Raw genomic sequence first — 13,159 nt, 5'->3', positions numbered from 1 at the left:
AACAAATTTTTTAAAGCCCTGCAGGTAACAAATGAAATTGCAGCAAAACTCTTAAGCACAGACAGACCTGGCGTCGAGGAATCTGGAGCGTAGGATCATGACGGCCTCGCAGGTGCTCTGTTTGAGCTGCATCTGGATGGAGCTGAACTTGCGGTGGATGATGGCCACCATGCGCTCGATCTCCTTGGGAGAGATGGGCCGCGTGCGAGACTGCTCCCTCAGCAGGTTCATCACGTGGTTGGTGAACTCACTGCATGCCTGGGGTGTAGGGGCGGAGGATAAGGGAGAAATGGAGACTATCAACACAAAGGTTTAACTTAAATTCAGTCCAGTTTCACAAAATAACACAAATTCCCACAAAAACACTCATCTTTGAAGGTGAGAGAGAAATACATGTGTACCGTTTTTCCTCCAGAATCTGTGTAAATGCGTTTCCCTCTCTCCTACCTGTTCATATTTCTCCAGCTCAGAGTGGTAGATCTGTCTGATCTGGGCCAGCTTGGCTCTGTAGTCTGAGTGTTCGATGCCTCCGTCGGCGCCGGGCGACCCTCCTGCTGCTGCTGCAGCCGCCGCCGCCGCAGCCGAGCCCCCGCCCTTCTCTGGGCCAGACACGCCCTCGGCCAGCAGCATGTTGTCCAGACGCATGATCTGGGGGTCTGGGGGGTCCTCATCCTGAATGCCTCGGATACTCAGCACTGGAGAGGAGGCGAAGAGAGAGAAATTCAATAAATCAAATCAGGCATTAAAGGATAAAGGAGCACCGTGTCTCAATTGCAACGTCGGAGTCATTCAGATTCAACCCCTTATCCGACCCTAGGCACTTGAGGTAGATCTGACGAAGTTGGATAGGCATTATGGTAATAACACTCTCAGATAGGCCAGGTAGAATGTTTGTCATACTGCTTAGGCCAATTTCTTTCAGATCTTTAGAAGTGCCTCAGCTAGGGGTTGTTTCTGGACTGGGGCTTTAGTTTGAAATTTTCATGTACCGAAAAAAAGTTTCCAAATAGGCAAATCTGTATTTTCTCTTCCGGAGAGGATGATTTTTCCAGGTTCCAGCAGGTGCAAGGGAAGGAAGGACAGTAGCACACTTCATCAATACTAAAAACCTCAAGGAGAAGTGCCCTAGCTGTCAAAACAACCCTGTCGATTCTCTCCCTTATGGCATCCTAGAAGTAGTGCACTTTAAAAATGGTTAGGGTTCCATTTGGGACACACATAAATTCTTAAGTGAATTCTAAATTAGCAGTACCCTATTTTAACACCAGGTGGCAGTGTGGAGCCTCAGTCAGTGTCAGGCTGCCAGTTCAGAGCAGAGAGAGGCAGGCAACAGCAACATGAGGCATGGGCAGAGTAATGGGAGTGCATGTGCTGTCACTGCAAGCTCGGCTGGCCATAAGTACAGCTTTCAGCCGCTCTGCTATTCCACTGTATTAAACCCAGGACCTCTGTCAGCCCCCAGCCACACACTCATCTCTCCCTCTTACAGATAGACACCCACACACAGAGGCACAGATGCACATATGGAGGCACACAGTACACACTCAGACACAACACACACAGGTGCAAACAGACACGCACATTGCCCTCAAATGCACAGACTCCTATACACAAACACACTTTGGACTCACAGCCTTCGTTTTAACACCATCATGCCGTACTGTACATTGTCCTTTCAAGCAACTACTGTAGATGTGCAACCTAACCAGGCTAGCACTGTACATCTTGGCTTGGTTTTGCTCGGTAGAGTGAAAGGGGTATAAGAGAACTGGAGCATTCCTGTATTAAAGCCAAGCCCAGTAACTCTCTCAGAGCCGGTTCTATGCAACTTACTGTTCTGCTGTTCACAGTACAGGAATATATACTGAACAAAAATATAAAAACGCAACATGTAAAAGTGTTGGTCCCATGCTCATGAGCTGAAATAAAAGATTGCACAAAATGTTTATTTCTCTCCAATTTTGTGCACACATTTCTTTATACATCCCTGTTAGTGAGCATTTCACCTTTGTCAAGATAGCCCATCCACCTGACAGGTGTGGCATGTCAAGAAGCTGATTGAACAGCATGATCATTACACAGGTGCACCTTGTGCCGGGGACAATAAAAGGCCACTTAATGTGCGGTTTTGTCACACAACACCACACATATCTCAAGTTGAGGGTGCATGCAATTGGCATGCTGACTGCAGGAAGGTCCAACTGTTGCCAGATAATTTAATGTTAATTTCTCTACCATAAGCCGCCTCCATTGTTTTAGAGAATTTGGCAGTATGCCCAAACAGCCTCACACCACAAGTAACCACACCAGCCCAAGACCTCCACATCTGGCTTCTTCACCTACAGGATCATCGGAGACCAGCTGATGAAACTGAGGAGTATTTCGGTCTGTAATAAAGCCCTTTTGTGGGGGAAAAAATGAATTGGACTGGCTGGGCCTGGCTCCCCAGTGGGCGGGCCTATGCCCTCCCAGGCCTGTGCCCCTGCCCATTCATGTGAAATCGATAGACTATGGCCTAATGATTTTATTTCAATTGACTGATTTCCTTTTACGGACTGTAGAAAGAGTAAAATCGTCAAAATTGTTGCGTTTATATCTTTTGTTCAGTATATAAATGTGTGTGTGTGTGTGTGTGTGTGTGTGTGTGTGTGTGTGTGTGTGTGTGTGTGTGTGTGTGTGTGTGTCCAAGGGTTGGGTACAGCAGGATACATTTCCCTCTTGCATGGATAAATAAAGTATTTTTGTTAAAGCCATAACAAGCAGCTGTTCTGTACAGCTTACAGTTCTGGAACAGAGGAAAGACAAGAGACAATTCTATTTCTACCCGGCTTTATTCTCTCTGGGTTAACACAGCCATGGGAGAGAGTTCTTCAGAACACAGAACATTAAATACATCTGGGACATTTCCTGCACTTCAATGGTAAAATGATATGGGTCTATCCATCGAGTCTTGAAAAGTACTCACAACCAAGTGGCAGGGCCTGCTGTTGGACTGGAACACTAACTCTGGATTGGGGATTTAACGTGTAGTTACTGGACACTTGAGATAAAACAATGTTTCCACAATAAAGTCAGTATCCTTTCTGTTAGTGTACTACTTTAAAGTTCATCCTAATAATTCTGCCCACTCCCCCTCAACAATGGTCTCTCTCCCCCTCTTCTCTTAACTTTCCCTCCTTTTCTATAAACTTATTTTCTCCCCTGCTGTTGCTCTCTTTTTCTTGTTCCCTCTGGCCTCAGTTGTTTTCTCCATCTAGATCCTCTCTCTGTTCTCTCCGAGACACATTCCTCCACTGTTGCTCCACCTCTCATCCCTGCTCACGGCTCAGGAATGCAGCAGACCCAGCCGACTGAACTAGTGACCCCGATTGGCCCATCGCTCTCTCTCCCCCTCTCCACTCACAAAGCTAAACTTTAGTACTTATTGGCTAGGTAGAGAGAAAGTGCTTTTACGATGTGTATGCAAACTATGCACCTACTTGCTAAGTTTTCTAGAGTTGTGTGTGCCTGTGAATAGATTGTGTTTTAAGTGTTAGGCTAATCCTCTATCTTGTGTGTGTGTGTGTGCTCTCCAGTAAGTCTGTAGCTTCCAGTCTGTGTGTGTTCGTGCGTGTGTGTAGAAGTCAGTCTGAGCTGTCCCGTCCCAGACACTGTTCCAGACAAACCATTTCCCGATCCAGCAGACAGTGCAATACACCGGAGGCCCAGAATATTCAGACATTGGCTCAAAAAACATGAAATAGTATTTTGTTACCTTCCAAATACTTTAGCGGCGCTTGATTGAGCTCGTCTAGACCAAAAACATCAATGGAATAGTCCCAAAGGTACAAACCCCCACCCATCTAGCACTCCAGGCAAAACACACTTCAAAAAAAATGTGCTTTTGGTCAGTTAGTGTTATACATGGATGCAGTGGCCATAGAAGGAGTAGCCAACTGACCGACAGCTCAGGAGGTCAAGCTTGCCTCTCCGGGTCTTTCCCCTCCATCCTGCCCCACATCTCTGCTTACACACACCCTCCACCCCCCAGTTCTCATTATTATAGCCCCCAGCTGTAGCCCCTAACGACCTCAGATTCTCCTAATTACTCCAATTATTAAGCTGTGATTTTTGACAATCGCACACATCTATTAGGGCCTATGCACTCAGTACTGAGCAGGCGTAATGCATTTTCCAATAAAGCAATAAGGAGCTGGTGTTTGCGGCAACAATACAATTACATAGTAAAAAAGACACACAATAGCACCCTAGGTTGTGTGGCATTGAGACAGGCAGCTCTTCTCCTCTCGTCTCGCTACAGCCATACTATGAAATATTCAGGCTCTCCAGCTGGGGTTTCAACTGCATACATAATCCTGAAGCTCATTCCTGCCTCACAGCCAATATCGCTATGCACACAGGCTAGAACACAATTGTGCGTATAGTAGGCAGGTAGGTACACACTCTAGGCCCCTCAAACTCAACTCTGGCCCTCAAAGCCAGTTCCACCGCATTTGGTTTCTTCTCCATTGTTCCCCTCTAATCAGGGAGTGATTTAGACCAGGGAAACCAGGTGTGTAATTAATGATCAGGTAGAACAGAAAAGCAGCAGGCTCCGGACCTCGTAGGGTCAGAGTTGAGAAGCCCCGCTCTCGGTCTACTTGTGTGGCAGGGTGAGGTTGAAGGCTACCCCTAACAGAGCAGCAGTGTCTTCAGTACATTAGGGGGAGATGCATGTTCCCCCGAATACATTCAATCCCTCATCCAACCCTCAGCTCATGGCACACATACACTTTTTATCCCACGTCTGTCTTCTCTCGCTCTGTCCTGCATCCCCTTTTCACTCCTCCCCACCCCATACCCTCTCCTGTACCCCCCCACTCCAGCGCCGCTCTCTCCATTTCAGTTGAGTTCTCCATGTGAGCTGCAATCCCTCATGCTGTCAGCCCCCACCTCTCCTCCTCCTCCTCTCCTCCCTCCATCTCCTCCTCCTCCTCTCCCTGTAGACAGACAGGATTAGCATTTTAATTGCCTCAGCTCCCTTGGGTATTCTCAGCCTTCCACTGAGGGAGCGAACCGGGGAGAGAGAAAGAGAGGGAGAGAGAAGGAGGGGGAGAGAAAAAGTAAGGATAGAGGGCAGCCTAGAAGGAGAACCAAGGAGAATTGGAAAAACAAGGGAGTCACAGGAGGAGACATAAAAGCAGAGAGAGAGGCAAAGGAAGACTATGAGAAAGAAAAGGCAGGAGGGAACAGCAGAATAAGAATGCTTCAGAAATGCTCTCTGCTACGACACCGTAACTGGATCCAGAGGAAAACAATGGTCCAAAAGGAAGGAGGTTCCAAGCTACACAACCTTCACACAAGAAGGAACTACATACAGGTCAAGGCTTGACATTCTGACGAATTCGCCGTCAGTACCAAGTAAGTCACTGGCCCAAATGAGAGAGAAAGAGACTGGTCTTCAGAGAAGAGGAGGATGTGCAGTAAACCCTTTGTGAAATAAATTCACGATGAGCAAAGTCCCCAGTTTTACGACAAGGTTGAAAATATCACATACAAAGCAAAATATCAAACATTTTCAACCTAGGTCTATGACACCCATAGACTTCTATAAGGAGTACTCTGTAAATTGACATTTTGATGACGAAAGCAACCTAGTGGCATCAGAAAGGAAGAGTGTAAAGTGACTCTGGGCCCCCGGGGAGGAAATTGAAGACTGTTACTGAACCCACGGGTTGAATTAGGATCCCCATGCTACAGCGGGAGTCGTCTGAGTGCTGTAGTAGTAGTCCTAATCCAGGGGTATCCTCTTCCATTTTCCCTCCTCCCTCTAGTACAAATAATAATATATCCCTGGTGTAACAGAGGTCGGGAACCACGCTCAGATGTTTATTTATCTATTTAACTAGAATAAATTCTTATTTACAATGACTGCCTACCCCGGCAAAACCCTAACACTGGGCCAGTTCTGCCGCCCTGTGGGACTCACCAATCACAGCACGGAATCTAACCAGGGTCTGTAGTGACACCTCTAGCACAGATGCAGTGCCTTTAGACCTCTGCAACACTCCCAAGGCTTTAGCGCAACAGGCTAACAATCTTGAAGCCCGGTCGTTGGCGTGCAACAGCAAACAAGCTGCACAAAAGGTGCCGCTAGAGGTTCATAAGTAAGTAGGGAGGTGAGGGCATCGTAACATCTTCAGCTACACGAGTTGTCAATTGGGGACGACAATCATTCCAACAACAGTTGGGCCTATATTCCACAAAACGTTTTAGTCTATAGAATGGCACTTTTTGGAGAGGGGCAGTAGTAGGCTGTGGATGTGTCAGGTCCTGCTTTAAGCAGCGTCTGTGGTTGTGTTGGTCCTCTTAACTGAAAGCCTGTGGCACACACCCAGGCACACACACACACACACACACACACACACACACACACACACACGCGAAAACAAACAAGCGGTCACACAAATGGTCAGTGTGCTTCCTTCCTGAGCGAGGGAGTGGTGAGTGGTCATTGTCAACACCGTGTGATCAGGGGTGTGAATGGGAGATGTCCCACCCTGGGCAAACACAGTGAATACCATTGAGCATGAAATTAACCCTTTGTTAACGAGAGACGACAACTATGGAGACCAGAGCAAATCGGGGACAAAAGGCTTCAATCAGATCTTGACCTATAATGCTCAACACAATACCTCCTGTTCTCAGGTGCTCTACGTGAGCCTTTACCATCCAACACATTCTCCATAATAAGCATCCACTAGAAGAGCAGCAGGCATGAGATGAAGAGAGGAGGAGTGAGAGGCAGGAGGGTATTTTACATGTTTTCCTTTATTTAACTAGGTTAGTCAGTTAAAGACTAATTCTTATTTACAATGACGGCCTACCCCGGCCAACTCGAACCAGGACAACGCTGGGCCAATTTTTCGCCGCCCTATTGCGACTTCCAATCACGGCCGGTTGTGATACAGCTGAAATCGAACCAGGGTCTGTAGTGACGACTCCAGCACTGAGATGCAGTGCCTTCAACCGCTGCGCCACTCAGGAGCCCTCCAAAGAGATTAGGTAGATGTATCCCTTAAAGTGGCCGTTGTCCCTCTATCCCTCCTTCACTCGCTCTCCTAGTGTTGTCATGACACCAGCATTTTGACTGATACCAGGTTTAGTATCAAAATACCACGTCAAAAAAAAAAAAACAGATTAGCCAAAAATCACAGAATTGCAGTTGACGCAGACAGAAAACTCTTCTTCTGCTCTGTCCAAGCGTTGGGCATCTTTTGAGTTCAATCTCATTACATTAAATGTGATGATATAATTAAGTCTATGATTTCAAATCAAATTTTATTTGTCACATATAGAAGGTTAGCAGATGTTAATGCGAGTGTAGCGAAATGCTTGTGCTTCTAGTTCCGACAATGCAGTAATAACCAACGAGTAATCTAACAATTCCAAAACTACTACCTTATTTATACACACAAGTGTAAAGGGATAAATAATATGTACATAAAGATATATGAATGAGTGATGGTACAGAACGGCATAGGCAAGATGCAGTAGATGGTATAGAGTATACTGTGATGAGTAATGTAGGGTATATAAACATAAAGTGGCATAGTTTAAAGTGGCTAGTGATATATGTATTACATAAAGATGGCAAGATGCAGTAGATGATATAGAGTACAGTATATACATATGAGATGAGTAGTGTAGGGTATGTAAACATAAAGTGGCATAGTTTAAAGTGGCTAGTGATACATGTATTGCACACAGGTGCAGTAGATGATAGAGTACAGTATATACATATACATATAACATAAGTAACGTATGGTATGTAAACATTATATTAAGTGGCATTGCTTAAAGTGGCTAGTGATACATTTTTACATCAATTCCCATCAATTCCCATTATTAAAGTGGCTGGAGTTGTTGGCGGCAGCCACTCAATGTTAGTGTTGACTGTTTAACAGTCTGATGGCCTTCAGATAGAAGCTGTTTTTCAGTCTCTCGGTCCCTGCTTTGATGCACCTGTACCGACCTCGCCTTCCGGATGATAGAGGGGTGAACAGGCAGTGGCTCGGGTGGTTGTTGTCCTTGATGATCTTTATGGCCTTCCTGTGACATCAGGTGGTGTAGGTGTCCTGGAGGGCAGGTAGTTTGCCCCCGGTGATGCGTTGTGCAGACCTCTCTGCTCTCTGGAGAGCCTTACGGTTGTGGGAGGAACAGTTGCCGTACCAGGCGGTGATACAGCCCGACAGGATGCTCTCGATCGTGCCCCTGTAGAAGTTTGTGAGTGCTTTCTGTGACAAGCAGAATTTCTTCAGCCTCCTGAGATTGCGCCAACAGAAATCGCCGCCTCGCTTCGCATTCCTAGGAAACTATGCATTATTGTGTTTTTTTACGTGTTATTTATTACATTGGTACCCCAGGTAATCTTAGGTTTCATTACATACAGTCGGGGGGAACTACTGAATATAAGAGCAACGTCAACTCACCATCATTACGACCAGGAATATGACTCTCCCGAAGCGGATCCTGTGTTTTGCCTTCCACCCAGGACAATAGATCGGATCCCAGCCGGCGACCCTAAACAACGACGCCGTAAAAGGGGCAAACGAGGCGGTCTTCTGGTCAGGCTCCGGAGACAGGCACATCGCGCATCGCACCCGAGCATACTACTCGCCAATGTCCAGTCTCTTGACAACAAGATTGATGAAATCCGAGCAAGGGTAGCATTCCAGAAAGACAGAGACTAACGTTCTTTACTTCGCGGAAACATGGCTCATTCGAGAGACGCTAACGGAATCGGTGCAGCCAGCTGGTTTCTTAATTCATCGCGCCGACAGAAACAAGCATTTTTCTGGTAAGAAGAGGGGCGTATGCCTTATGATTAACGAGACGTAGTGTGATCATAGCAACATACAGGAACTCAAGTCCTTCTGTTCACCTGACTTTGAATTCCTCACAATCAAATGTCGACCGCATTATCTACCAAGGGAATTCTCTTCGATTATAATCACAGCTGTATATATTCCCCCCCAAGCAGACACATCGATGGCCCTGAACCAACTTTATTTGACTCTTTGCAAACTGGAAACCACATATCCTGAGGCTGCATTCATTGTAGCTGGGGATTTTAACAAGGCTAATCTGAAAACAAGACTCCCTAAATTCTGTCAGCACATCGATTGCGCAACCAGGGCTGGTAAAACCCTGGATCATTGTTATTCTAACTTCAGCAACGCATATAAGGCCCTCCCCTGCCCTCCTTTCGGAAAAGCTGACCACGACTCCATTTTATTGCTTCCAGCCTACAGACAGAGACTAAAACAAGAAGCTCCCGCGCTCAGGTCTGTTCAACGCTGGTCCGACCAATCTGATTCCACGCTTCAAGACTGCTTCGATCACGTGGATTGGGATATGTTCCGCATTGCGTCCAACAACAACATTGAATACGCCAATTCGGTGAGCGAGTTCATGAGAAAGTGCATTGACGATGTTATACCCACAGCAACGATTAAAACAATCCCAAATGAGAAACAGTGGATTGATGGCAGCATTCGCGCGAACCACTGCTTTTAACCAGGGCAAGGTGACTGGAAACATGACCCGGTACAAACAGGGTCGCTATTCCCTCCGCATGGCAATGAAACAAGCTAAGCGTCAGTATAGAGACTAATTAGAGTCGCAATTCAATGGCTCAGACCCAAGAGGTATGTGGCAGGGTCTACAGTCAATCACGGATTACAAAAAGAAAACCAGCCCCATCGTGGACCAGGAGTTCTTGCTCCCAGACAGACTAAATAACTTTTTTGCCCGCTTTGAGGATAATACAGTGCCACTGACACGGCCCGCTACCAAAACCTGCGGACTCTTCTTCACTGCAGCCGGCGTGAGTAAAACATTTAAACGTGCTAACCCTCTCAAGGCTGCAGGCCAAGACGGCATCCCCAGCCGCGTCCTCAGAGCATGCGCAGACCAGCTGGCTGGTGTGTTTACGGACATATTCAATCAATTCTTATCCCAGTCTGCAGTTCCCGCAAGCTTCAAGAGGGCCACCATTGTTCCTGTTTCCAAGAAAGCTAAGGTAACTGAGCTAAACGACTACCGCCCCGTAGCACTCACTTCCGTCATCATGAAGTGCTTTGAGAGACTAGTCAAGGACCATATCACCTCCACCCTACCTGACGCCCTAGACCCACTCCAATTTGCTTACCGCCCAAATAGGTCCACAGACGACACAATCGCAACCACACTGCACACACAATCACACTACACTATGTGAGAATGCTGTTCATCGACTACAGCTCAGCATTTAACACAGTACAAACTCGTAGTACCCTACGAGTACTACGAGTACCCTCCAAACTCGTCATCTAGCTCGAGATCCTGGGTCTTGACCCCGCCCTGTGCAACTGGGTACTGGACTTCCTGACTGGCAGGCCCCAGGTGGTGAGGGTAGGTAACAACATCTCCACCCCGCTGATCCTCAACACTGGGGCCCCACAAGGGTGCGCTCTGAGCCCTCTCTTGTACTCCCTTGTTCACCCACGACTGCGTGGCCATGCACGCCTCCAACTCAATCATCAAGTTTGCAGCTGACACTACAGTGGCAGGCTTGATTACCAACAACGACGAGACGGCCTACAGGCAGGAGGTGAGGGCCCTCGGAGTGTGGTGTCAGGAAAATAACCTCACACTCAACGTCAACAAAACAAAGGAGATGATCGTGGATTTCAGGAAACAGCAGAGGGAGCACCCCCCTATCCACATAGACAGTAGTGGAGAGGATATTAAGTTAAGTACCTCGGCGTACAAATCTCAGTCTGACTGAGTGGTGGTAGGCAGTAGCAGGCTCGTAAGCATTCGTTCAAACAAACGTTCCTGCGTTTGCCAGCAGCTCGTTGCAATGCTTGAAGCCTATCAACTACCGAGATTAGGCTGGCAACACTAAAGTGCCTATAAGAACATCCAATAGTCAAAGGTATAGGAAATACAAATGGTAGAGAGAAATAGTCCTATAATAACGACAACCTAACCACCAGCTTTCATATGTTCTCATGTTCTGAGCAAGGAACTTCAACGTTAGCTTTTTTACATGGCACATATTGCACTTTTACTTTCTTCTCCAACACTGTTTTTGTATTATTTAAACCAAATTGAACATGTTTAAATTGATTTGAGACTAAATAAAAGTCTTCATTCAGTATTGTTGTACAAATATATATATATATATCCCCCGATTAAAATATGTCAATTTTTGTATCGTCTTTTTTTGGGTCCTCCAATAAATCGGAATCGCCGTTGAATAATCCTAAAATCGGTCGTCCTCTAGTAAAAACACTACGAAATCAGCTCCAATTGATTTTAAATTTAGGAAATCTGTTCCAAAGTACTCCCATGCATAAGAGAGACGTGATTGTGTGTCGCTTTTCAGAGACAGCAAAGCCATTCATTAATACGTTCTACAAATCATACAATTAGGCTTTTTTTTTACAAATCTAACCCTATAACAGTAACAATTTACATGAACAGTAAATATCTATTCATATACTGGGTAAATCAAGATGTAACCTAGGAGGCCTATACACAATACAGGTGAAAGCATACTCAATAGGATTGTGTGCATGCATTGAGTTATTGAGCCTGTTTTCATTGATTTCATGTGGCTATAGATGACAAAAATCGGTTTCCCTTCCATTTGGGTCTTATTTTATTGTACTGATCAACAACATTTTCATAGAAGTTGCACTCTCTCTTTAAGCCCAGTAATGATGTCGTTCATGACGAGGCACACTCCCACAGAGTCCGTTGAGGTCGTGAGAAAGAGACATGACAGGCGAAGGGGGAACGTTTCTTTGAACATGGGGAGACGATTAAGTTAAAGTTTTTGGTGAAAAAAAAAATCAGCATATTTTGCGTTATGCTTGTATATTATCACAAACAAATAATAATAATAATAAAGTACTAGGGTAGTGAATTGATGTTGTTAGCTTCCACAGTAAGCTAGCAAGGAAAGATAGCCTACATAGCTGGAAGCTACCGGTATCTTCTTGCATTGGAAAGTGTTCTAGCCTGTATGGACATTGTTTTGCGAACAGTAATGAACAGTTAAAACATTTCTACGTGTTGTGCTGCATTATTCAAGTGTTTGAACTTCTGTGCAGCATGAGTGGGGAGCTAAAATGATGCAGTCCAGACTCCCAAGCACCCTAGCGAATGAGTAAGTGGAGCAGACAAGAGGCAGGAATGGTGCACTCGCGCTATAAGGAGACAGACTTGATTCTCTCAATCAGTATACGACCTGAGGCACATTTGACTGAAGTACCGAAAGTAACAAATTTTAGGATCTAACCGTTTATGTTCTAATATCAAGAAAGTATGACATTTCAGTATACTGTACAACATTACATCTCTCCCTTTCCCCATCCATCCTTCTCCCTCTCAAATCAAATGTTATGTCACATGCATCTAATACAACAGGTGTAGACCTCACCATGAAATGCTTACAGTCCCTTCATAAAATTAAAATTAAAAAGTAAAATATATATATATAAATGTATTGGGAAAAAAATGTAAAAAGTTAATCAAACAAGGCTATATAAAAGGGGTATGAGGTGGGGGTACAGGTTAGTCGAGGTGATATGTACATGTAGGCTCCCCGTCTTCCCTCATCAGCCCAGCTGCCTGCTTTCCCGTGCTCGTTAAGAGTCGCCTCTGAAGGAGCTCCTAAAGACTTTGAAAAATGAACGCTCATTTGAGAGGTTGTTCATTTGCACTGTTATGCAAATGAGGTGGCAATTAAGCAGTAGATCAGTGGAGCAGCGGCCATTTATAACGAACCAACAAGCACCATGACAGAGTCAGATGTTACCGAGGAGAGAGCTGGAGATGCTAAGCACGCATGTTGGTTGTCTGTGTCTGATTACACTAGCACTAACTCTATAATCAAACATACAGACTCAGCGGTTATATTAAATAGTATTATAGGACAAATCTAGGGTACAGGTAAGTAGGTACTACAATGTACTCTAATTAGTTAAGCTACTCACAAACATAGCCTGCTTGAAACAAACTATACAGCCTGTAGAGCAGGGTTCCCCAAGTGGTTTTATTTGGCCCTCCAAGTTGTCTGAGAATTAAAAAAAAAATGAATTTATTGTTGGACAGAAGACTGTAAAAA

At 45.4% G+C, this 13,159-nt stretch overlaps 1 protein-coding gene across 5 annotated transcripts in view; it reads right to left on the bottom strand.

Moving 5' to 3' along the window:
* pbx4 (pre-B-cell leukemia transcription factor 4) overlaps positions 1–13,159 on the bottom strand; it is a 50,359-nt gene that overhangs the window by 10,176 nt on the left and 27,024 nt on the right. For all 5 annotated transcript variants that reach the window (XM_046304312.1, XM_046304313.1, XM_046304314.1 and 2 more), the window contains 2 exons: positions 448–695; positions 68–258 (listed from right to left, as the gene is read on the bottom strand). In XM_046304312.1, coding sequence (XP_046160268.1) covers positions 68–258; positions 448–695 — 439 coding nt within the window. The remainder of the gene's footprint in view (positions 1–67; positions 259–447; positions 696–13,159) is intronic.

Source organism: Oncorhynchus gorbuscha, linkage group LG16 (assembly GCF_021184085.1).
Source record: "Oncorhynchus gorbuscha isolate QuinsamMale2020 ecotype Even-year linkage group LG16, OgorEven_v1.0, whole genome shotgun sequence".
NCBI classification, from domain to species: domain Eukaryota; kingdom Metazoa; phylum Chordata; class Actinopteri; order Salmoniformes; family Salmonidae; genus Oncorhynchus; species Oncorhynchus gorbuscha.
Note: the sequence above shows the minus strand (reverse complement) of the source record. Positions and strands in the feature narration are given on the sequence as shown.